Source organism: Dryas octopetala, chromosome 9 (genome assembly GCF_963921425.1).
Source record: "Dryas octopetala chromosome 9, drDryOcto1.1, whole genome shotgun sequence".
Classification (NCBI taxonomy): domain Eukaryota; kingdom Viridiplantae; phylum Streptophyta; class Magnoliopsida; order Rosales; family Rosaceae; genus Dryas; species Dryas octopetala.
This window is the reverse complement of record NC_141374.1, coordinates 15,370,190-15,395,001: the sequence shown is the minus strand read 5'-3', so window position 1 is coordinate 15,395,001 and position 24,812 is coordinate 15,370,190. Positions and strand designations below refer to the sequence as shown.

Genomic DNA, 24,812 nt, shown 5'->3' with positions numbered 1-24,812 from the left:
CTCATCAAAGGTCAATTGTTAGAATGACTTTAGCCCTGTCAGTGCTCCCACTCTCTTTCTGTCTTAAAGTTTGAACATGGAGGCAGAACAAGGGACAATCAATATATACATCTTTATTGGTCCATGCAAAAATTTATCTTTATGAAAGCATAGTGTTTACTGTTTAGTGTTAACAAATCAACAGACATAAATGCCAAAAGGCCAGTGACTTCTCCTTCATGATTTTTCAGTTGTCCCTACTGATCCTTTGATTCCATTTCAAACAGACATAGTTGCCAAAAAGTCCATTACTTCTCTCTCAAGCTATTGATGGCCCATGAACACCTTTGGCCCAGTCTAAGATTGGGCCTGTCCATTTCTCAAATGTTGGGGTGAGTCCTTCCTAAGTGCCAAACATTCTTTTGGACTAGTTGTGGCTAACCTCTAAAGGGATCATGTGGAGCCCAATAGCCCAGAATACTAATGGGACCCACTTCTAGTCTGATTCCATCAGTCCCTTTTCTTTCATCTCTTTAGGTTTGGCCTTCTTGGGGAAGTTCCTTTCATGGCAAGCAACAGAACCCAAAACTAAATTAATTAATGGTAACACTAGTCTCTAAGAATGATTATTTTTTAAACCCTTTTCAGAAATTAGACTCAGTATGATATTGAGCTTGAGGTCCTCTTTATAAGAGAATGTCCCACCACAATCTTTTAGCCTTTGTTGTTTGGCCCTTTTTCTAGGTGTAATGCACTGCCCTAAGTTCAAGTCCATGCACTCATCACTCGCTCACCAGACCAAAGCAACTTTTTGTCCAACATGTTAGCGCATGCCTGCCTATGTCCTTGACACCTTGTTAGGTTGTCTGGTCTCAAACTACTTCTCGTCACTCCGATTTGTAATTAAAATTAATCATGTAATTAATTAATTTCTATATTTTGTTAGAGCACGAGTTCGAAAAACCTGGAAAATTAGAAGTTAATTAAGATGAAAGTAATCTACGCTGCTATTTTTAAGAAAGCACATGCCCGTCTGGGTCCGAAACGTTATCAAACACGGTCCTAATAAACATATATGTTATGGTCAAATTAGGTCACAAATGAAATAAATTGATATCTTAATGAAAGTTTCTTTTAATGAACATTTTCTAAATCTTGGGTGACAGAATTGGTGTCTAAGAGGCACATTGGCTTTGCACACAGAAACATTAATGAAGGGCAACAGTCAGCAGACTTCTTTCTTTGCTTCTTCTTTAATTAAAAAAATACAAAAACTCAAATCAAACAAAAATACTCGTGTCATTCACACTAAGATAAAGTACCCAAAAAAAATATTTTAACATCCACATCTTTAGCTTCCTTCAAGAGAGCCAAAAGGTTCCATGTGAAAAATAGTATTTCACACGAGTCATATACACCAAATCTTTTTTCTCTTTTCTTCTTCTGTGGTCATTAAAAATGTCATTAATTAATTATTTATATTCATATGCTGCTTCAATACATGTCAATTTATACATAAATATATAATAATAAAACTAAAAATAGAATAAAATCATGGTGTTCACTGAATCTGTGTAGTACTTTATATGCTAAAAGATGACAACTTGATAAAGAAGTACTGCAGCTCTGCAATTAAACATGTACAATTATTTAACTGAACAAAGAAAAGCCTGATTTAATTTACTGAATAATATTCCACGTGTCAGATATCCATGGCCAAGCTTTTCTGTGTCAGGAAAGCTTTCAGTGTACTCAGAGCTATATATGAAGTGAGTGAGTAAGCAGAACATCACCACACCCCAAAATCTGAAGGATAAAAAAAGTTGCTTTGATCCAAAAACCCATTTCTCATAAGACGGTTTCCAACACTTTCTCGCCGGAAAAAAGCTGACTTGGGTCGCCGGGAAGTCGACTCCATGGACGTTGACTCGTGGGCTTCCAGGGTTCAAGCTGCTAAGAGCCTCTCTGCTGCTCATGCTGCTAGGCTTCACTATGGTACTTGGGATTTTCTTCATTTTTGTTTTTGCTTCCATGTGGTTCTTCTTCTTCTTCTTCTTCTTCTTCTTCAACATTTCTGTTTTTGATTTCTTTGTTTCCTTTTTCGGAAATTGAAGTAGGGTACTTAGCTAGCTGATGTCAGCAGCTTCGTTTGGTTCATGTTTGATAAAGTAATGTCTTGTTTGAGAGTTATCAAGAACTGGGTTGGGCTTGAAGTTGAAGACTTTTTAGTTGATTTTATTCACATGATGATTTACTGGTTGGTTGGATTTAGGAAATTTCAATTTTTTTAGTTTCCCTTTAGTTTCTTGTTTAAGCACCGCCTACATTAACTTGCGCATTGGGTTTGGATATATATATATATATATATTTTTTTTTAACTAATTGTTTTGTTAAAGAATGTTTTGAAAGAACTACTTTGCTTGAATTTTCACAAGAACAATGTTATTCACTTATTCATGAATATATGGGTATTTTTCTTGTGGGACTAGATGGAAATCTATCAGTTTTTATTATTGAAAAATCGAAAGGACCAAAAAATCTGAGATTTCATTCTATCTTTTAGGGAATCCTATTAATTTTCTATATTTGTTATATAATTAAAAACTTTCTATGTATATAATATTACAGAAGAGATATAGGGTTGGCCAGATGGTATTTCCTATAACAAGCGGCCATAGATTAGAAGACTCTAGTAATAATTTGGGCTGCCAATCTTATATAATTAGAGGCTAATCGACCCCCAAAAAAGAGATTAAGGGGATCTATCAGCATGACAAATTACACTGGAGATGAAGAAGATATGAGCAACGAGGAAGGTGAAGTGGTGGAGGAAGAGCTTAATATGGAGGAAAGGCTTCTTGATTTGGATTTAAAAATGCTAGCAATTCAGCATTCTCTGAATGCTGTTGAGAGGCTGAGAGTGCAGTTAATGAGGGAACAAGAAAATATTCCATCCCAGACATCAGATTCGAGTTCCTTCATGCTTGATAGTAAGTGGGAGGGTGAGGAAAAACCTGGGGTTGATGCTTCTAGGGTTATTGTTCTTGAAGGTGAAGATGATGCTGAGGACCCAACTTCCAAAATTGGTTTGAATGAAGGTGAGAAATTGGAGGTTTGATTGAAAAAACCAATAAACCACTGAGTAAAATGAAAATCCGTTTACAGATTGTAGTTTAGACTGGTTAAAGCTTATACAGCTTATAGATAAGGAGATTCATGCATATTTGTTTAGCTCTGTCGGTTGTCTCCTTGGGAAGAGTCAAGTAGTGTTTGTTTTAAGAATTGCCATATTTAATCACCAAATGTGAGCTGAAAGTGTTCGATTCAGTAGTTTCTTTTAGACTGAGTAAAATCTGCATTTTGGAGATAGTTCGGGTTCTATTGTTCTAATATATTTATTTACGTGTCTGTGTGAGTGTTCATGCATGTGTGCGTGTATGCATGTGTTTGATCCTGTGATTAAATGCTTGAATATTTGAGATGTTGTTGTTTTGGGACGACCTATGTAGTGTTTAATGTCTTTGTGCTTATAAAATATTAGGATTCTGAAATGCCTCTTAATACCCTAAAAATGTGTGATTAGACCAATCTTTTCAAAGCTTTTGGTCTCTTGTTGGTAAACCCATTTTTTATTATTATTGAAGTTATTGTTTTGTACCGGTGAAATTGAGTTTCTTTTTCCTCCGTTCAAAAGCCCTGGTGCACTTATCATGACTGTTCATGTTTAATTGTTGAATGTTGAGAAACTTAGGTTTGATTAAAAAAACCATAGACTAAATGAAAATCTGTTTACGGATGGTTGTTGAGACTGGTTAATCACTTCATAGCTTTTACAGTTTATAGATAAGGAGATTTACGCATATTGATTAGGCTCTGCACTTTGTCTCCTTGGGAATGAAGGTGAGAAATTTAAGGTTTGATTTAAACAAACCCATAGACGAAAATGAAAGTCCATTTACAGATGGTAGTTGAGACTGATTCATCACTTTATAGCTTATGCACTTTATACTCTGCCCCGATATCTCCTTGGGAAGAGTCAAGTAGTGTTTGTTTTAAGAATTAGAATTTCCATATTTATCTATGTGTCCTTGTGTTTGTGCATGTGTGTGTTTGCATGTGTTTGATCCTCTGATTAAATGCCTGACCATTTGCGATATTGTTTTAATGAGTATGACTTAAGTAGTGTTTACTGTCTTTGTGCTTATAAAAGATTAGGATTGCCAAGTGCATCTACATACCCTAAAAATATGAGAGGAGAGCAATCTTTTCAAAGCTTTTGATCTCTTGCTGCTAAATCCATTTTCTTTGATTATTGAAGTTATTGTTTTGTATTGGTGAAATTGAGGTTTTTTCCTCCCTTCAAAACCCTGGTGCACTCAAACTCAACATGAATGCGGTTGTCACTTAATTGTTCAATGCTGGATCCACATAACAACTCTCTCTCTCTCTCTCTCTCTCTCTCACCTCTCCTATTTATCCATCTTCTGTCTTCTATGTATATGTTAAACAGATAATCATATGGCCTTGGATGATTCCGAAGGAGATGACGATGCCAAGTCTTGTTTTCCGTGCCCTTTCTGTTATGTGGATATTGAGGTCCCATTGCTCTGCATCCACTTGGAGGAAGAACACTGCTTTGACTTTAAAAATGCAGTATGTGCTCTTCTTTACCTGATCTTTTATTGTGTATGATTTTATAAAGGAGATTTAGTGTTATCAATTATTTAGTCATTAATGAACTATCTACTGAAGAGTGGTGAACATCTCAATTACAAACAAGATATTGCTTGGAACTGATGGACTTAATTGGTAAAGTACATAGCATCATTTATTGTAATGGAAAATGGAAAGGCTTCCAGCATTTATAAAAATTTCAAACAAGGGAAGATGCAAGTGAACATTATAAATATCTGCATTCATTTTGTAATGTTTCGGTGAGAATTTGAAGCTGATGGCTGCTTTAATCTCGCTATTCCAGGTTTGTCCACTTTGTGCAGCGAATCTAGGGAAAGATGTAATTGGACATTTTATGGTGCAGCATGCAAGCTCCTTCAAGGTATTATAAGCAATATTAGATCATAATATAGTTGCTTTAGTGTATAAGCTTGCTGAGCAATGTTGGAACCTGAAAGGATTCATCTGTGCTTTTCAGCATAGGAGAAAATCTCAAAAATCCGGCTTGTGGACTGGTAGTTCAGCAATGCTTGGGAAGGCGCTGCTAAAAAATGGAAGGGGATACGCACATGAATCCGCACCCGATCCTCTCCTCTCACCATTTATCTGCAATATGTCCTTTTCAGACCCTAAAGGTATTCAGCAAGATGTCTGTTCCGATATCGATTCCCCTATCACTTCTGCTATGAAAAGGTATACTCCTCTTTTTCTTTTATGGAATTAATTTATAGCATATTAGTGGTTGTGAGATTTTACTGGGATTGCAAACTTAAGAAATCTTTTTATAAGCATCCACCATATATTATAAATTAGTAAGTTGTGATATAAAGGCAAATGGGGAAAAACCCAGGGATTTCATGATTTTATGAGGCAGAAACTATATAGGAAGTGCTTGAACATCATACCTAATAACTCTTATGTTCCAATGATACGAAAGGGTTTTTTTATATAATATTTAAAGATTTGTTGTTTACTCAGATTTCCTAACCCTAATATCTGTTTGCAAGTATTTAAGTAAGGCGTACATTGCTTCCAACTCAGCTCTTCATTGAGAGTTCCAAATTTGTTAAGTTATCTATTTTTCCCGTGTAGAGTATTATATTATTTGTTTATGTTAGGGCTAAGTTATCCAAAATATAAGTGCATCTCTTTCGTTTGTTGCCTGCGTTTGTCCCTCAACCTCTCATTTAATCTTTTATTTTCACTCATTGGAACATTTACTTATGAATTTGCTGTCATTCTAAATATTTGGTTGATTCCTCTTAACTGCAAAAATGTGAAAAGTTTCCTAATCTTCTGAGAATTATGGGATAGTGCTTCTTGTTACCTCGGCTCTGTACTTATGAATTATGATGCTATCTTCTCTTCCAACCAACTTCTAACTGCACATTTTCCCTCAAGAGTTAAGGACAGTCAGAAGGCCATTGTACCAGTTAGGCAGTTTTCCAGGAGAGAGAAAAATAGGAAACCCTGCCAATATCTGCATATCTTTGTCCCCGATATGACATGCAAAAAATGTGTCGATTTCCGTCAACTCTCATGTCATCCAATAGATTGAAGAGTGCTCTTTCCCATCCGTTTCAAATAAATGGAGTATTAAGTTGTTTAGTTTAAGCCACAATCATTTCACTTGTTTCACTTTGATGTTTGTCATTAAGTGGTTCATTATACTATTTGTTATTAATGCCCCTTTGGTTGGACAAGGAATGTGAATGAACCATACGTGTTATGTAATTCATTCCCTTTATTACTCTTGCATTTCCATTGATTTGTTTTGTTGGGTAGAGTCCTAACTGATATGAACTAGCTGCAAGTTCTACCGGTTTCAGCAAACTAATCTTTTCTTTTTGTCAGAAGCAAACTAATCTCAACATATGTGATAATGTCAAATAAAATATCTTGGTGAGGGTAATGCAAAAGTACATGCTTTATGAGAATAGGCCTGTTGATGCCCTCTTGCTGATGCATTTTGTCTGTGTAGCACTGAGCCATCTTCACTAGATGAAAGTTGTGGGAAGGATAAAGAAGAGAGAAGGCAGCGAGCGGCATTCGTGCAACAGTTGATCGCATCCACCATATTCTTGGATCTATGAATTCTTTCGGAGTACAAAACTTTCTGGAAGATGCGGAAGAGTGAGTCTCTCATCAGTCACCAAGGATGCTCTATAATCAGGCACTGAATTTACACAGTGGAGCATGGTTTTAGGAAGTCATATAGTTTCTATATTAGGTAATACACAGAAGTTGTCTCTGGATGGACAATGCTCGTCTACAATAAGACAATATGTATACATTGTGTACTCTATCCTTGTGTCTATTTATTTTGGTAGCCTCGGCCTATCTTGAAGGCCAACTTTCCATAATGAGCAGAGTACAACAGGGTTAGTGGATTCATTTCTATGCATGAGTATCAAATTTTGGTTGACCTAGGGTTAGCGGATTCGTTATCCATGCATGTGCATCGAATTTTGGTTGACCTACTTTTAGGCTATCGCATGGCCAAACTTTTAAGTTCACACACACATGGCATGCCAAATCTGCTAGAAAATTTTATTTTGACACACGTAATAATTTGATTGAGCCGTCTCAAAATGTAAAGATGATAACGTTCTGACCGGTGAGAACCTAAGTATTGCATAATTAAACTAGCTCTTGATGATTGCTGGGAGTAGTAATGCGAACAATTTGGGATCAAATATGGAATGCAAAATCTTTTTTATATTTTCCTAGCAAGTCCAACTGGGAGTTGCAATTCATCTAATTTTTTGGTTTTTTTTGGTAATAAAAGCTCTTGTATTTTGGTCAGTTCCCTCTTGCCATATGCAAGCATACACTACGTTTACCATTAATTAAGAGATAGAGGAAAGAAGATCAGAAAGAGACGAGGCTTTTCAGACACTGCTGAAACCCAGCATAAACTAATAAGTTGAAAGAAAAGAATGGATCGATGTCGTAATTTCAAATTCAAAATGTCTTGTTTTCAACCAATCTCACCACCAAGGGAAGAGTGGCACCTAAGCATCTGGCAATTGACTAATGCCTTAATGGTCTTAAATATCCTATGTTCTTCATGAGATGCTTCCTCTTCTGTTGTATTAATACATATGCTGACGGATATGACATATAATACAGGACCGAATATGATTCTTTAGATTTATCGTATACATCATATTACAAGAAAAAGCCATTTCATCCCCCTCACTCCTGAGTTTTGTGCTTTACCAGCTCAACATGCTTATACTACTTTCAGCCACCAAATTTTCCGGCCTACAGTGTACTGGACAACTATTCATTGGGTCATATTCATGCATATGCAATGCAGGATGTGTACTTTCACTTGCTTGAGACCTACTACAGGCATATTGAGTCCTATGGCTCCTTAAGCTTTTCATTTGGAAAAAGAAAAATTATTATTTACTGCAACCTCTACAGATTTGCAGCGCATATTTTCTTTTCAAATGGAAATATTTACCTTGGAAGAGGATGCAAGTACAAAGAAAACCTCCAAAAGAAAACAGATAAAAGAATGATAAACCAAGCCAAATATGAGCACTTCAGGAATCTGATATGAAAATTCAAATAACACAAGTGGTCATATGTTAGCTTTGGAAAACATTTTACCAATGTAGGTGAACCTACAAAGATCAGTATACGTATTTGAGGGCATATGCCAGGTTTGTTTCTCAATATCTTGATTTCACAAGAAATGACTTGTGTAAATGAAGAGCATCTCAAGTGCAATGTATCTGTATTGAATGATGATCCTCAAATTAACCAATCCAAGAATCGCAGCTTCTGTTTCATGAGCACAAACCAAATGAATGTAGCAACTTGATTAAAAGGAGACTTGTGTCTGCTGCCAGTGCACCATCTCATTTTTTATGCCAATAAAAAGTTTCTGGTAATTTGTTTAATCAAAGTCATTGAATCATCACAAAAATATTATTCAACTAGAGTAGAAACCAAAGCAGAGCGAATGGCGAATGAACCTACAAAATATATAACATTTGATTGTGCAAATTGCAGAACATGTCAAAACTAAATAAATTAAGTTGAGAATTCGAGTTTGACACCACTAAAAAAAAGTGAAGAGCAATTACTGCCAAGCCAGCCCTTCTTTTTATCACTCAATTATGGATTGAATAACACCAGCTCCGACAGTCTTCCCTCCTTCTCTGATAGCAAACCTCATTCCTTGCTCACAAGCCACAGGAACTATGAGTTCGACAACAATCTTGACACGGTCGCCAGGCATGACCATCTTGGACTCTTCATCCTTATCATTCATAATCGAAGTCACCTTGCCAGTGACATCAGTAGTCCTCATGTAAAACTGTGGCCTATAACCTGAGAAAAAGGGCGAATGCCTACCACCCTCTTCCTTCTTCAACACATACACAATTGCTTCGAACTTGGTATGCGGGGTAATGGTGCCAGGCTTAGCCAAAACCATCCCTCTCTGAATATCAATCTTCTGAATACCTCTAAGCAACAACCCCACATTATCCCCAGCCATGGCATCATCAAGAATTTTCTGAAACATTTCGACACCAGTCACAGTAGTGCTCCTTGTGTCCTTCAAACCAACAATATCCACGGTATCTCCAACCTTAATAGTACCCCTCTCAACCCTGCCAGTGGCCACAGTCCCACGACCAGTAATCGAAAACACATCTTCAATAGCTAACAAAAATGGCAACTCAGTTTGGCGTACGGGAATCGGTATATAGCTATCAACAGAGTCCATAAGCTCATAAATCTTATCTACCCATTGGTTTTCACCACGAGAAATACTCGGATTGGCCATTAAAGCCTCCAAAGCTAGCAAAGCAGAACCAGAAATAATGGGCACATCATCACCAGGGAATTCATAGGAAGAAAGTAACTCACGCACCTCCAATTCCACAAGCTGCAAAAGCTCCTCATCATCAACCTGGTCTTGTTTGTTCAAGAACACAACCATGTTGGGCACACCCACTTGCTTAGCCAGCAAGATGTGCTCTTTGGTCTGCGGCATTGGCCCGTCGGCGCCGGAGACCACAAGAATGGCTCCGTCCATCTGGGCAGCGCCGGTGATCATGTTCTTGACGTAGTCGGCGTGGCCGGGGCAGTCCACGTGGGCGTAGTGGCGGTTCTCGGTCTCGTACTCGACGGTGGCGGTGTTGATGGTGATTCCACGTGCACGCTCTTCCGGGGCGGCGTCGATTTCGTCGTACTTCTTGGACACGCTGTTGCCGATGGAGGCGAGGGCCATGGTTAGGGCGGCGGTCAGTGTGGTCTTTCCGTGGTCCACGTGGCCGATGGTGCCGATGTTCACGTGGGGCTTCTTGCGCTCGAACTTGCCGCGAGCGGCTCTCACTGTGAAGGAGCGGCGGCGGTGGTGCTGGTGGTGGCGCGTGGTGGGTGTGAGGTGGAGAATGGTGGAGGGGTTGATGAAGGAGGAGGAGAGGTGGGTTAGTTTGGAAGAGGGTCTGATGGAGAAAGAGGTGGGGGTTGAAGAGGGTGGTGGTGGAGAGGCATGCGGGTATGTGAGCTTTGAGGAAGCTGAGGCTGCAGCTGCCGATGAGATTGCCATGGAGGATTTTGGGTCCTCAGAAAGAGAGAGAGAGATGGAATTGGTTGATTTGGGGTTTTGGGATATTGAAGATGGAGGAGAGAAGTGAGAGCTCAAGAGGGAGTGATATGTTATCCTTTTAGGAAGACAAAACAGGGCCTCATATGGCTGTTCTATCCATTTCTCTGCCTCAGTTTTGGAGGGATTAGTCTTGTGGGTCACTGCTGGTAATTCACTGCTTCTGTGCAACTAGGGCTAGATGCTCACACGTGTAAAACCCCTGATCCTAATTTTTCTTTTCTTTGATGCGATTTTTATTTTTTTTAAGACAAAAAATTTCACCCGGAATCTTTGTTAATGATCATTTGGTTTAATAGATAGACACTTTGTCTTCCTTTATTCCAGTAGGTCTTAAGTTCAATAGCTAATTGGTAAAAATTTCGTGAATTACCAATCTTGCCATGTATTGATATATATGAGTATAAATTTATAATAAAACCCATTTCCTCTAAAGAAAATTATCCTTTTCCGTAAATTGGACAAGAAGGTTGTACACTTGTACGTTTTCTTTCATTTATTTGAGCAATGAAGACTGATAAATTTAAAACTCAAGCCTACTAATTTATGTGAGAATTCATAACATAACAACAGCACAAGTCAAGAAACTTGCTTGAAAACCTTGCTCTGCTCTGCCAGCTTCAAATGGTTTTCAGGAGTCCATCAAGCCAAGGAATCACTATTTTTCCGATGTTAGTGAGAGACTGGTCAAAACTCAAAAGAGCCCAATAGAGGCTCTAAAACTCATTTGAGGCTCGAGATCTCCGAGAGGTTAAGTATGGATCTGGTGGGGTTGTGGCTCACAAAAAAGAAAAAGTGCTGCTATATACAATTATACACACTTATTTCTTTCTCTTTACACACCCTCTCTATTCAATTTGTGAAATTACCAATCTCACCAAATTTCAAAAGACAATAAAGGACAACAATTTTTTGTTTTTTTAAAGACTTTTTTGAATGAAAAAAAAAAAAAAAAACTCAAAAGCAAGAACCAACCACCCCCTTGCCGGCCTCCTACCACCGCCCTCATCGCCACCGGTCGAGCCCCATGCTGCCGGCACCCTCCTCTCTCTCTCTCTCTCTCTCTCTCTTTCACTTTCCCTCCTAACTGAATGGAAAGGGAGGCCGTCGATCCTTTCAGTCTACCAGTGAGAGCGCGAAGAGAGAGAGAGAGAGAGAGAGAGAGAGAGAGAGAGAGAGAGAGAGAGAGAGAGAGAGAGAGAGAGAGAGAGAGAGAGGCTTAGCAGTGCCGGCAACGAGGACGGCGGAGTCCAGCAGTGTGTGGGAGGCTACAGACGGGGTAGGTTATAGTATTGGGTTTTTTTTTTTTTTAATGCAGTGTGGGTTTTTTGGAAATATTATGGTGGGCGTTGAGAAAATATAGAAGAAATAGGGGTGTAACCGTGTAAATGAGAAGGAAAATGTGTACAAATAGTAGCAGTCAAAAGAAATGGACTGATGGTGATTTATGTTCATGGTGGCAACCCAAAAAGCCAGACTCCCTTTATGCCACGTAATTGGTTCAAACACCTCAACTTTTGGGAACACCGCGGAGTCAAAATCTACGACAGAAAATGTGTCATGAGCACCTATAACCTACCTCAAATTTGGCCGGTGAAAAAAATTTGGAATGCAGAGAAAACAAAGCTCAATTTTGAATGTTATGATATGATTATACATGAGAAATATGCAATACAACAATATAACCCAGGCAGGATAATTACCAGATTCAATTCTGATTATCAACAAGATACAGTGACAAAGACACATCAAAAGTAAGCTTCCCACAACAATAATTTAACATCCAGTTAATCAATCCTCACAATTTTTAAGAAGCACAAATGAGTAACACCAAAAAGTTTAAAATTTAAAAATCACATTTGCTCAACAAACAGTGAGACAAAAAAAAAAAGTAAATGAATTATCTGTACAAGTATACACTCCAAATATTAATGACCCGTACGGCCGTATTACACTAAGTAGGACAGCATGTTGATCTTTAGGCATAGGAAAACTAGTATTACACAGGTATGTGACTTATCAGACCGATGTCTTACCTCAGCCGAATCACATAATTTGTGGGAATTGAATCCTTAGGGCTTCAGGGGTGGCTCTCAAAGCTGACCTAGATAACAAGAATGATTGTCCTCCCGGCTATGAATTGGCTAGATCCAGATTACCACCAATGTCTCTCATTCGCACCCAGCAGCATAAACTACAGCTACTAGCTCATGCTTCCCAACTTTACTGATGTATAAAACATCTGTGAGATTTCTACAATCTGTTACTGGCAAAACTAGAGAATAATCCATATATCCAATCACTGGAATTGGGGACATGACACCGCAAAGAAAAGCTGAATCTGCAAATTGCTTGGCTTAGCAGGGTGCCTCATTGCACATTTTAAAGTCTGGAATCTTCTTCTTACATATATCTAAAACCTTTTGATACAAAACTGGAGGTAGTTCCTTCAAGACGTCTGATATTGCTAATTCATGTTTCCTCTTGAGTTCAATGAGCTCCTTTTTCTGTTCTACCAATAGGTTCTCAAGTTTCTCGGCAATGATTTTGACTTCTTCTGATTCAAATGGATAAGCTCCATTTCTAAGATGTAGATCAGTAGCAGCATCATGAATACCACCATTTGGTGAATCAGAATCACCAGCACCATTCGGATCATCTTCCTCTCCATCGCTACCAAGAGAATTTTCATTATCTTCAGTACCTCCAGCAGTGGCCAAATCCGAATCTGCTGGAGAATACAAGTTAGAAAGGCCAGGCCTCACTGGAGAGTTTCCAGCCTTGGGTGAGTCAGACCAGTACTTGCGGCCTGAAGGCAATCTTTCCAATAAAAGACTACTTAAAGGCATGGACTCATTTACCAAGGGAGAAGCATCACCCTTAAAATCAGAAGCATGACTATCAGAAGTTGAGATATCACCATCAATATTATCTCCAGAAATTTCTGGCCAATCTGGAATGTGGGATCGAATTTCAGATTCAATAATTTCAGCAATTGTTGAAACATCTTGATCTGTCAGGTCTAACTCTTCAACCATTTCACTAGCAACAGCAATTGCAGTGTCTTCCCCAATATCAAACGGGAAGTGGATATTTCGAAAATGACCTGGGCCATGTGGAAACTTTCTCAATTTAAGAGAAGTACATCATAATAAAAAATATTATTTTTGACTGAAAATTAAATAAACTAGAAAATTGAGAAAGAAAGAAAAGATAACCTGTAGAATCTGCTATTCGTAGTTTGAGAAATATTGTGTCGTCTTTCCTCTGGCCTTGCACCGTGAAGTCTCTATTCGTCTCAGGAGAAGGATCCACATCCTTTGTTCCAAAATCATTCTGATCAGAACTGCCTTCTGCATCTAACAGGTCCCAATGTGAGGAGAATAAGACAAAAATCCTTTGAGCTCTAGAGAAACAACTCAAGTTTACCTGAATAATGAGTTTTGGGTCGTAGAGAGCGAGATACACTTTCACGATCCTCATCTGATTGGAGAAAAGGATCCATTAAAAGTGCCTTAGCAGGCAAACGTTCAGAGACTTTCACAATGCATTTTTCTATAAATGCTTTAACTCCAGGATCTGTCACCTTTGCCAATGATGCTGGCTTTATTCCCTACCCAAAAAAAAAAAAAAAACTGATATATTGCTAGAATGTAAATAATTGTCAGCCAGCATCTAACAACTTAAGCTTAGGGAACAGTGGAAAACTAACAAACTGTATCTTGGTACCAGAATAATAGATCTTGAGTTTGAATCCCTATAACGGTAACCTCTTAATTTATCTAGAATTTTAAGTATTAAGCTTTCAAGTCGTGGGAAAAGATACAAATGTGAGGGGAAGTGTTAACAGTATAAATTAAATGTTGACCAACATCCTAACATCTTAAACTTTAGAGAACAGTGATAAGTCAACAGAATTACTCATATCAAAAGCCTAACAGGCAATTACATATGATTTCAGCAGAAATGTTGCTGAAATTTGACAAGCACTAGTATAGAAAAATTGACATAGACTGAATGTACATGTATGAAGAAGCTAACCAATATTTTAAATATTTAGAAATTTCCAATACTGCAACAATTTTCAATCTCATGCCCTTCAAAATCCACCACAGTTTAAGCAAGAGGAAAAAAAATAGTAGCTCTAGCGAGATTAGTAAAAGAAATGATCATGCATCACAATCAGGAGAAATGAATCATGCATCACATTCAAAACAAATAAATCATGCATCAGAATCAAAATAAATGAATCATGCATCACATTTGGCTAAATGAAATTATCTAAGGCACTCGAAAGCCTAACAGATCTGGTGATAGTGACATGTTGACACTTTCTTTATCATATAACTTTCAAGGACAAGAAATGCTCTCAATCATGATAACGAAAACAAACAAACAAATTTAACAGAACAATACAAACTGTGTATCAATTTAAATAGGGTAGAGGTCAAGAAAGTGCTTACTGATGTCACTTTCTTGAATATTTGAGCAGCATTGGTGCATTCAACATATGGGTACTCAAAGGTTACCAACTCTAACAAGCACATGCCAAAGGCATAAATGTCTACAAGCTCATTGTACTCCTCTTCATAAAGCTCTGGCGCCATAAACTCTGGAGTACCTAAAGTACAGAAACAATTACATTGTTGGTTCTGATACCAAAGATTGTGCACTAGTACCATTGCGTAAGGAAACAGATAATGATGATATTTATAATCCTCACCAATAACACTGTGAGCTGAACGAGCCTGGCGAAGGATAGCAGCCAATCCTAAGTCACCAATTTTCACCTCACCTTGGTTCCCATTGACAAAAATGTTGTCACACTTCAAATCTCGGTGAATAACTGGCGGGTCATGACTATGAAGATACCAAAGGCCTTCTAAGATCTGCCTAGACCATTTCTTCAACGCCCTTAAATCAACATGCTTATGTTTCCTCCGGTATCTACATAATATTCAACGCTAACACACTGAATAAAAGCTAGAAGAAATTACAGACATCAAAAACTAAAGGCCAATAGATCATAGAGAACTCACTGCCTTAATGTTCCTGAAGTGAAAATCTCCGTAATAAAGTTAATATTCTCATGCTTGGTATCAACCCAGGAATTGTAAAACTTGATTATGCTCTTGTGCTTTAACGTCTTAAGCAAATGGACTTCGGAATAAAGGCGCTCTAAATCTTCGGAGTTGCGTAATAGATCTGCCACCTTAACCTGGTTCCAAGCTACTTCTATTCCTTCCAATTCATCAAATGCTCGATATCTAAATTCCCACATACCGATCAAGGACACACAAAAATTCTACAAAGAATTGGGCCTCAAAATGATATTAATGTAACAATGGTGCATACAGCATTAAATATCCAACTAAAAATCAACAAATTCACATTAACAAAAAGTAACCAATATTAAAAAAGAGCATCAGGATACACTTTCTTGAAAGCCCCTTTTCCTAGAACCTCTTTATACTGCAAAATCAGCAAAATAACAGAGAAACCAGTGCTCACAGCGTCAAATTAAATCAACCCAAATCACAACTTTATTAAAGTATTAGACTTGAAAGCATTGAGTCATTTCCAAATACGTGATAAGTGAAGCAGCTAAATCAAATAATGAAAATGGAAAGTAAATGAGTGGCGAGTACTGACCCGACCATAGCGACCAGTGGGATCGACCTCAACGAACTCAGCATCCGCATCGTCCGTGTCTTGGTCCGAAGACAAATCCTGTGGCATTGTTTCGCCTTTCGAATCAAACTCAAAACACAAAACGAATGGATTTAGATCGAACCCGAAACACCTCAATTTCGTTGTTGGGGTCGGAATCAAATTCTAAGCCGAACCGAATTCGAACCCGAGAAAAAAAAAAAAAAAAAAAGCCGGAGTCAGCGGTTGAAGTACAACGACCCGAATGGAATACGAAGAAGAAGAAGAAGAAGAAGAAGAAGACGAAGAAGCGTGGGGGTGAGAAAGAGAAGCCTTTGGATGGGCAGAGAGAGAGAGAGCGAATGAACCAACAACAACTGACTGTGTCACCCTTCAATCCTTTTAAATCCTCTGTTTATTTCTTTGTTTATTTGGAAATTGGATCTCTGATTTTTGATGTAAAGGTCGGCTTTGTGGTCATGTGCGACTACTGTGCCACCAATGTGCTACGCCTACGCGCCTTCTTTACGCGCCTTTTATTTTCTTAGAGGGATTTTAATCCGGGCTAACAAAATTTTATTTTTAATTTGTATATGTTACACACCAATCGTTAGAGTTGTGTTGCTCAGTATAAATTATGAGTGTGAATGAAGTTAATTTTTATATCGAAAATGTGACCAACAATTTACAATGTATAATTGAATGATTTATTATTAATAACATCGAGGTCTCTTAAAGATAAAACGCATGCTTAAATAAGTATACTGAACATGTTCCTATTGGGTGATTCACTAGAATCACTACTAATAATTACAATTTTTTATTGGAAAAATTAGACTTTAGTCCTTCCAATATTTCTGATTTAGAAAAAAAAATTTATGGCTTTTTTTTTTTTTTTTCTAAATAAAGCTCTTTGACCATTGTCTTGTCAAATAAATATGTCTTTTGTTTTTTTTTTAGGGTATAGGGTACGAGTTTACCTTATACATTCTTAGGATATAGAATATAGTTTGTGGAGGCTGCATATTAGGTTTTAACTCTGGAATTTTGGGCGGAGCCCAAAATCTTAAAGTTAAAACCTAATATAAAACCGACAAACCAGAGCTTGAGGAATAAGTAAAAATGCATTGCCGAACACTCACCGTCTAATATGTGTGAAAAAATTAGAAACTAATACACAAATATTATGTAACATAAAATCGTTACAATATTATTGGGCTTTAATTAAAAATTTAAAAGTCATAAGACTTTAGTGAGTATATTATAAAACTAAAAAATCTAAATAGAAATCTCTCTTTTTTATTTCCCAAAAGATCAATTTTGATCAACATTGGGGAATATTTGTATGGAATATTATTACCAAATAGTATGATGCTCCAAGATAGAACACTTCAATTTCTTAGCAAAAGATCTAACGAAAGGCATCATACACGTTCGTGTTGCATACGTTAGACGTTTCTCTACTATATATCTTATTCATTACGTGTATGGTTTCTCAACCAAAAAATATTTATATGGTTTTCTTGGGTTGATTGGATAGTTATACACTCAACCCAATAAAACTATTAATGAAGGGATCTAATTTTTTTTTTCAAAAAAACAAATCACAAAATTTATCGAAATAAATATTGTTTGTTAACTACATGAACCTAATTAAAGTGGTTTCTTATAGCATGTTTGAACAACACTGCTCAAAGAGCGAGTTCCTTTGACTTCTGGCCACACCAAAAAGGGACCTACCATACTTAAGTAGGATATGACCCAAGTGGATATAGTATTAAAACAGAGGATATTAAAGTGGGAATGTGACGTTGATTAATATGTCAAATAATAAATAGTTGAGAGTTAAGACTAAGAGTTAATCAAGGAAAATTCTGTATAATACAACCAGATGTTAGCCAACCTATAAACCAAACATGTGCAAAGAGATAAGGTCCATATTGAAGGAAATACATCAACTTGTGTAACAATCACATTTATGCCAACTTGAAAACATAATCTTCAACCTGAGTACAGAGTTTTAACATCGCAAAGTAAACAATTCTAGTAACTTGTCTCAAAAGAAAGAACAATATGAGGAAAACAAAAACACCAAAACTTTGCTACATTTCTGACCTATAAGTCATACATGGAGACCATCTTTGCCAGGGAACATCTTTTTTATCTCCAACTAAGCCATAGAGATCGCTATTGCTTCTTGAGTGCATTCATTTTGTCCCTAAGATAATAAAGCTTGGCCCTCCGCACTTTCTTCTTGTCCAGCACCTTTATTTCCTTTATGTTAGGTGAATACCTATCATGCATTGTGTAGAGACTTAGAGCATTATATACTTACTATGAAACCGATGATAAGAACAGGCAGCCCAGCACATCTCATGTGCCAACTCCTCTAAAATAACCAGAAATTAGTATAAATAAAAGAAAAAAGGAAAAAAAAAAAAAATAGTACCCAGTAAGCATACAAAATAATCATGTCTTAAAATCTAGAATTTGAGTTGAAGTCTTTCACAAATCAATGTCACAGGCTTGAACACCAGAGCTTGTAATTAGCAATGTTTTTCTTGAACACCAGAACAAAATTTGCATCTACTACTGACCATGTTTAGTTCTTATTTTTCGATGTGAGTACATTAATCAGCAGGAAGATAATCCTAATGTGGAACAAAATTTTAAATGATACACAATTTTAATTAGATAATTCTATACTATTACCTTTCTACAAGCTCCAAACTTTTTAAGAACCATTTTGTTAAACAATCAACAAAAAACTATTCTTTATTTATTTAAGCTATAAATCCACAATGGAAAATTGGAAAGTGATAAAGAGAATGGTTCCAACAAAATATAATCAAAATTGTATGCATAATGTCGTACAAGCATCCAATAACCGTATAATCCGAGTTGAGAATTAACAACTTATTAGGTTAACAATTCGATACACTTCCAGGACATCCAGTTAACAAAAATCACAAGTTTTCAAGGCAGCAAGTCAAAGATAATACAGATTAGGGGCCATATATAGTTAAGAAAAAAAAACACCAGAATTCTTACAGTGGAAAGAGAGATTCAACCCCGACACCAGCCACTAGCCTCCTGATTCTAAATGTAGAGTTTAGACCAGCATTACGCCGTGCTATCACAATGCCTTTCAAGACTGAAACACGTCGCTTATTCTCAGGTACTTCCTGTTCACATATGGAGGATCATTGAATAGAATAAAGTCGACTTAATCTCCTAAAAAACTCCCTCTACAACAAAAAGAACATTATAGCACTATCTCTTCAACAAGAACACATCGTACCACTCTGAGTTGCACAATATAACCAGGCTTTATATCTGGTATTTCTCTTTTCACTTTCACTTCCTCTAGAGCTTCCTTATCTAGAATCTGTGAAGTATAAAATCAACAAATATAGCAGCAGGAAGAGAACATGTGTTATTTGTTATTATCAATAGCAACTGATAGATGCATGCCTGCATTATGTGCTTGGCAGTTTTATCGAGCCTCTTGAATTTGATGCGGGGAGCTACATCAGACTCAGACTGTGTTGAATCTTGAGTAGCCGATTCAACAGGATTTCTCGCTGTTGTAATGCACCTGCTTGGGAAAGGAGGCGAAACTGCTGCCCGTTGAAAGCCTGGTCGAGGGCTCTTGAATAACAAGGAATTACTAGAGGATGTTAATGTCTCAGTTTGAGAGCCCATTTTGTCTGGTAGAGTACTACTAAAAGCATCATAAAAAGTTTCTACGTTTGGGGGAAAAAAACATATTGCTCTTCAAATGAATTCAACTATATTACATGAAAAAGGTTATTACTTATGATCTCGGTGTACATTGACGAGTGATAATGCAAATTATGTAATACCTCAAAATAAAAATAAAAATAAAAACCTTTTTTCTTTATTGAACCAGCACCCAACTACTCATTCATATACAATGGTTCTAATATTCAAATGCAACCCACTATAACTATGCTCAATAGAACACAAGGAACATTAAGTGTTTTTAAACAGAAAACTAAGCTAAAATTCACAACTATACTGTATTCTTCAAAGTAAATAACTCCTAAACATGTTAAAATGCAATTAGAGAGGCTAAAATGAGTCGAAAACATACGAATTCGGCCGAAGATCGATAAGCAAACTTGGAGAGAGACTGAAATAAGGAACCCTTGGAAGACCCAAACCCCAATGAATTCCCAAATATCTTGGCAGAGACCGAACCATCAGAAGCCAACGAGCTAAACCCAGCACCACCGCTAGGTGGATTAGCCATAATTGATCTGAAATGGGCAATTCTAGAGCTGTCGATTCTCTGCCTTTGGACCAATCGGATGCTCGCACTTAAAGATTGCATTTTTACAAAGTGAGTCTGCATTCAAATGTTCTGTTTGGTTACTAAGAAAATGAAGTGAGGGGACAAGAAAATAGGGTCAAAATTTTCTTTTGGGTTCCTAGGGATCCAAACGGAGAGGGATGATCCTTACCGAGTTCGTCCTCAGTAGCAATACCAAAAACCCGCGGTCGTTTGGAATTGGGGTTTATGTTCAGGGTAGATGGACGAAAATGCCCTCAGTATTTTCAACGACCTAAGGCCTCCCATTTGAGCCCAATGGTTGTATAATGCCTCTGTAAAATTTGGATCAACAATTTGATCTGCCCCAGTACAAGACTCTGGGCCTAAACCCTTTTCTTTTTGCCCTTTTAATTACATACCAAATTAAATGTTTTTTTTTTTACATATACATACCAAAGTAAATGTTTTTTTTTTATAACCCATACCAAATTAAATGTTAATAGTAAAATTTCTTCCATTCCTTATTTCTATTTATTGTTTTTGTTTGTACTTTTAATTTATTAATAGTTAAGTTTTGCCGATTTTACTGAGATGATTTAATATATTGTGTTATTAGAAGGTCTAGCAATATACACTTTCCTTAACATCAAAAGAGTGAGAGTAATTCTTCTACCGAGGCTTATAACTCTAATAGTTACGAGAATGAGTTAATTACACTTACACCCCCTGAGGTTTATCGTCTTTTCACATACACCCCCTGGGGTTTCAATAATTACACATACACCCCCTGAGGTTTCAAAACTGTTGCATATAACCCCCTATAGTGAGATAAAAAATGATGAAAAATTATACAAAAAGGCATACTAAGGGATAAAATGACCTAATAAGATTACTCAAGGTGTAAGGTTCAACCTCAATACAAATATTTTCTTTTTTGTTTATTTATTTTTTTCTCTTGTAGGGGGTTATATGCAATAGTTTTGAAACCTCAGGGGGTGTATGTGTAATTATTGAAACCCTAGGGGGTGTATGTGAAAAGACGATAAACCTCAGGGGGTGTAAGTGTAATTAACTCTTACGAGAATTTATCTCTGCACTTGAAATTTGAAGTATAAATCTCACATAACAATGCGTCTGAATTTTAATATATTAGAAGTCCGTGTATTAAACCAATAGTAACAAAAAGTAAAAATCCCATCAAAATGTTGAACTAAGTTAGAGTCCATCATAATGTTGAAGATGAAAATAAAAGAATCCCCATTTTACTTATTTATTATTATCCATTGTTGGGGGAATTTCTTCAATTATTGATGTGAATGTGAAAGAAAAAGAAGAAGAGAAGAAATAGACACATGAAACTTAAAGGTGAATGATCAACATCAATCATAGGTTGTAGCAAGTTGATAGAATAACAGCACATAAATTCTTGCCCCATAAATCTTGTATGTTTGTTTGATTTTATTTTTTTCTCATTATCCAGCATTTATATATGCAAGCATTAGTGGGCACCTATGGTGCTGCATGACACAGAGAGAGGCTGGACCAGATCTACAGCTACAAGCAATAGATTCCTAAAGACTTTTTCCTCCTCAGCAATTGTCGCCACCCCCTAGATTCCTCTCCCTACACATCTTTGTACACAAAGGGAAGGAAGAAAGTTGAAAAGTTACACATCTCCCACATCCAAACTTTACCAACATATTCAAACAATAAACAATCAACACCCACATGGGAAAACCCAATTCACCATATTATTATAGTTTTGACTGGTCATCTGAACCCCAAATCTGGTGATTAAGTGGCCTTTCTGCTTTTAACCATGCATGGAAATAAGTACTTTTAAGTGAAGCAGAAGCAAAACCACCTCGGATTCAATAAAGTTTATGTTTTTTAAAGACAAATAAAATATAGAGTCCAGGTAACAGGGGTTAGGAGAGGTGCAGATAATTGAATATATAAAAAGGGTTGGTTCTACACTCACTCTCACTCATTGCCAGTCCATCTGCCAGTTTGGAATTCATTTTTTTATCCCATTAATGCAGCCAAACAACACCTCTGGCAGCATCTGTGAGTCATTCATCTTGTGACTAAGATCTCTCTCTCTCTCTCTCTCTCTCTCTCTCTCTCTCTCTCTCTCTCTCTCTCCCCCCCATGTTAAAATTCGCCCCTTTCACAATTCAACTCTCTCCAATTTGTTCCTCTCATCTTGTTGTTCCAAATTGGCCTTTGCAACCAGCTACTGATATTTTGATCATCTGCAACAACTATGCAAGACCATATTGGCATTCCTGCTTGCTTTTCATCAAGTGAGAAGCTGATTGATGATGCATCAGCTGTGACCAGGTCAGGCCACAGTGTCTACATGTCTGTGTACAGAGCCAAGGTTGCTGATCAGTGCCGCTTGATCACAATCACCTGGTGCAAGAACTTGTTGCTCCATGGCCTGTCAGTATCTGTGGAAGGCCCAGATGGAGAAAGCCAGCATAGCTGCAAAGTTGAGCTCAAGCCATGGTACTTCTGGAGGAAGCAAGGCTCCAAGCGCTTTGTAGTGGATGACAAAGCAGTTGACATCTTCTGGGACCTCAAGGCTGCAAAATTCAATGGTGGGACAGAGCCAAAGTCAGAGTACTATGTTGCAGTGGTTTGTGATGAAGAGGTTGTGTTGCTTCTTGGTGATCTCAAAAAAGATGCATATAGGAAAACAGGTTATAGGCCTGCTCTGGTTGATCCCATTTTGGTTTCCAAGAAAGAACACATCTTTGGCAAGAAAAAGTTCTCCACAAAAGCTAAGTTTTATGAGAAGGGTAGGTTCCATGAAATCTCAATTGAATGCAAGAACAGAGCAGCTGCTGGTGTGAACATGAGCAACAATGGCAATTGCTTAAATGGGGTTGAGCCAGAATTGGAGATTAGAGTAGATGGGCATTTGGTGGTTCATGTTAAGCACCTTCAATGGAAATTCAGAGGTAATGAGTCCATTCATATCAATAAGTTAAGAATAGAAGTGTATTGGGATGTCCATGACTGGCTCTTTAGTCCTGGTTTAAGGCATGCATTGTTTATTTTCAAGCCAGTTTTGTCTTCCACATCTCTGTCACCACTGTCCAGGTCCTCATCGTCATCCCCACCTTTCTCTTCCTTGGCATCAACTCCACTGTCATCTCAGAAAGGGAGCTCTGGGTCAGTAGAAGGGCTTAGTGCAAGTGGGTCATCTGAGTTTTCCTTGTTTCTTTATGCCTGGAAGGTTGAATAAAAGGAATATATCATTTTCAGTTATCACCCTTATGGGCCTTATGGTAGATTGATAGTATCATTATCTTCTTCACCACCACCAGAAGAATGAGGCTGGGAAATTAAAAGGGTCTTCAAGCAAAGGGACATGAGAAAAACTTCTATAGGACCATCCTATATGCCCAATGTGTCTATCTCTCTCAACTTGTCATGATCAGAGAGATGGACGCATAAAACAAATACGACCGTTCCATTGAAGTTTTCTCAAGGACACGGGACAACATGGAAAGGTGAAGATGCAGATTGGATTGTGAGTGGCAGGATTGGATTGAGAAGGAAGAGGTGGGGACCAAGATAGGAGTTGGGAGTCAGTTCCAGCTGGGATTGAGCAAATGGGCATAACTGGCTAAGACAGATTGTATCACACACATGCCCAATAATTCCCCATCTAGAGGCATCTCCACCTATTTTTATGCAAATTCTCTTTCCTCTCTCTCTCTCTTGATCTGATCTTGATAATTGAGCAATATTTCATTCAAACTTTTTTCTACCAACATGTATGTCTCCAAAGTTTTATATAAAGAAATGTAAATAATATGTTCAAAGGTTACTGAATGTCTGCATCTGGCATAGAACGCTGATACATTTGACAGAAGTGTGGCTGTTGATGATGAATGATGATTGAATCACTAATTGCAAGAGTTTGCTTATCTGCACCGTCTATGGATATGTATATATATCCGTATACACATATATACATATATATATATATATATAGTTTTATCTATTTCTTTCTTTTTCTTTTTCCACTGTCCTTACGCTTGATATTAATGTTTTTGACCTGAACTAGTTAACACCTCCCCTTTCCCATTACCCCAAAAAAAAAAAAAAGACAAAAAATGGAATAAACACAAAGATGCCCAACTCATTGAGGCTACTAGGCTAGGGAGGAGGACACATTTAGATTGAAGAGGAAAAGAAATGAAGTTAAAAGACAAAAACTTACTTTCCACCCTGGGAAATGATTGGACTTCATCAACTATTCAAGTTATGCTATTTTGACTGTCTTGCCTTCCATTAGAAATATTTGCTTTTTATCAAAGAAGATATCATTTCATTGCTTTTCATAGCATATGAAGGAGCATATTCACACTCAACTTTCAAATGGCACTATTACAAAACAAGACTGAGAGCAAATAATGATTTTCCCTTTTACTTGGAGAATTTAGAATGACAATTCATTGGACTCAACATCAATATCCACTTTAACCAAACATCGACAGTAGATATATTCTTTGTGTAGGGACAAGCAAAGCATTTGTTCGAAGAAAACAAGATAACACAAGATGC

At 37.3% G+C, this 24,812-nt stretch overlaps 5 protein-coding genes across 10 annotated transcripts; 2 read left to right on the top strand and 3 right to left on the bottom strand.

The window, feature by feature from the left end:
• The first annotated feature begins 1,758 nt into the window (after positions 1–1,758).
• Positions 1,759–7,016, top strand: LOC147274702 (protein DEHYDRATION-INDUCED 19 homolog 5-like). Its single transcript, XM_086257084.1, has 5 exons — positions 1,759–1,974; positions 4,490–4,632; positions 4,958–5,035; positions 5,132–5,346; positions 6,635–7,016. The coding sequence occupies exons 1-5, from the start codon at positions 1,896–1,898 to the stop codon at positions 6,744–6,746; spliced, it is 627 nt and encodes a 208-aa protein (XP_086113210.1). The 5' UTR covers positions 1,759–1,895; the 3' UTR covers positions 6,747–7,016.
• Positions 7,017–8,630: 1,614 nt separating this feature from the next.
• Positions 8,631–10,347, bottom strand: LOC147274701 (elongation factor Tu, chloroplastic). The gene has a single exon (XM_086257218.1). The coding sequence runs from the start codon at positions 10,226–10,228 to the stop codon at positions 8,777–8,779; it is 1,452 nt and encodes a 483-aa protein (XP_086113344.1). The 5' UTR covers positions 10,229–10,347; the 3' UTR covers positions 8,631–8,776.
• Positions 10,348–12,031: 1,684 nt separating this feature from the next.
• On the bottom strand, positions 12,032–16,275 carry WNK3 (WNK family serine/threonine-protein kinase 3). Of its 6 annotated transcripts, none has more exons than XM_086257217.1 (8): positions 15,938–16,271; positions 15,720–15,757; positions 15,325–15,552; positions 15,009–15,232; positions 14,749–14,906; positions 13,715–13,898; positions 13,504–13,635; positions 12,034–13,391 (listed from the first exon to the last, which is right to left on the bottom strand). In XM_086257217.1, exons 1-8 carry the CDS (start codon positions 16,022–16,024, stop codon positions 12,643–12,645), a joined length of 1,800 nt encoding a protein of 599 aa, XP_086113343.1. In that variant the 5' UTR covers positions 16,025–16,271; the 3' UTR covers positions 12,034–12,642. The 6 variants fall into 6 exon arrangements, with proteins under 6 accessions (XP_086113340.1, XP_086113339.1, XP_086113338.1 ...); XM_086257216.1 differs by having other exon boundaries at positions 12,035–13,391; positions 13,504–13,638; positions 15,938–16,270; XM_086257215.1 differs by having other exon boundaries at positions 12,035–13,391; positions 13,504–13,644; positions 15,938–16,269.
• Positions 16,276–17,851: 1,576 nt separating this feature from the next.
• LOC147274699 (uncharacterized) lies at positions 17,852–20,466 on the bottom strand. Its single transcript, XM_086257219.1, has 5 exons — positions 20,052–20,466; positions 19,409–19,585; positions 19,236–19,322; positions 18,986–19,119; positions 17,852–18,227 (listed from the first exon to the last, which is right to left on the bottom strand). The coding sequence occupies exons 1-5, from the start codon at positions 20,310–20,312 to the stop codon at positions 18,122–18,124; spliced, it is 765 nt and encodes a 254-aa protein (XP_086113345.1). The 5' UTR covers positions 20,313–20,466; the 3' UTR covers positions 17,852–18,121.
• Positions 20,467–22,157: 1,691 nt separating this feature from the next.
• On the top strand, positions 22,158–24,135 carry LOC147274698 (uncharacterized). Its single transcript, XM_086227970.1, has one exon. The coding sequence runs from the start codon at positions 22,498–22,500 to the stop codon at positions 23,482–23,484; it is 987 nt and encodes a 328-aa protein (XP_086084096.1). The 5' UTR covers positions 22,158–22,497; the 3' UTR covers positions 23,485–24,135.
• Positions 24,136–24,812: the final 677 nt, after the last annotated feature.

Excerpts from the sequence above, each read along its gene's own strand:
- LOC147274702 (XM_086257084.1), top strand. The coding sequence starts at position 1,896 with ATGGACGTTGACTCGTGGGCTTCCAGGGTTCAAGCTGCTAAGAGCCTC. Across the intron at positions 4,633-4,957 it reads GCTTTGACTTTAAAAATGCA|GTTTGTCCACTTTGTGCAGC; the intron begins GTATGTGCTCTT and ends TCGCTATTCCAG. Across the intron at positions 5,347-6,634 it reads ATCACTTCTGCTATGAAAAG|CACTGAGCCATCTTCACTAG; the intron begins GTATACTCCTCT and ends TTGTCTGTGTAG.
- LOC147274701 (XM_086257218.1), bottom strand. The coding sequence starts at position 10,228 with ATGGCAATCTCATCGGCAGCTGCAGCCTCAGCTTCCTCAAAGCTCACA.
- WNK3 (XM_086257212.1), bottom strand. The coding sequence starts at position 16,024 with ATGCCACAGGATTTGTCTTCGGACCAAGACACGGACGATGCGGATGCT. Across the intron at positions 15,758-15,937 it reads CCACTGGTCGCTATGGTCGG|TATAAAGAGGTTCTAGGAAA; the intron begins GTCAGTACTCGC and ends CTGATTTTGCAG. Across the intron at positions 15,553-15,719 it reads AAAGGGGCTTTCAAGAAAGT|ATATCGAGCATTTGATGAAT; the intron begins GTATCCTGATGC and ends GTGGGAATTTAG.
- LOC147274699 (XM_086257219.1), bottom strand. The coding sequence starts at position 20,312 with ATGCAGACTCACTTTGTAAAAATGCAATCTTTAAGTGCGAGCATCCGA. Across the intron at positions 19,586-20,051 it reads ATCGATCTTCGGCCGAATTC|AGCCCTCGACCAGGCTTTCA; the intron begins GTATGTTTTCGA and ends TTGTTATTCAAG. Across the intron at positions 19,120-19,235 it reads ATATTGTGCAACTCAGAGTG|GAAGTACCTGAGAATAAGCG; the intron begins GTACGATGTGTT and ends ATATGTGAACAG.
- LOC147274698 (XM_086227970.1), top strand. The coding sequence starts at position 22,498 with ATGCAAGACCATATTGGCATTCCTGCTTGCTTTTCATCAAGTGAGAAG.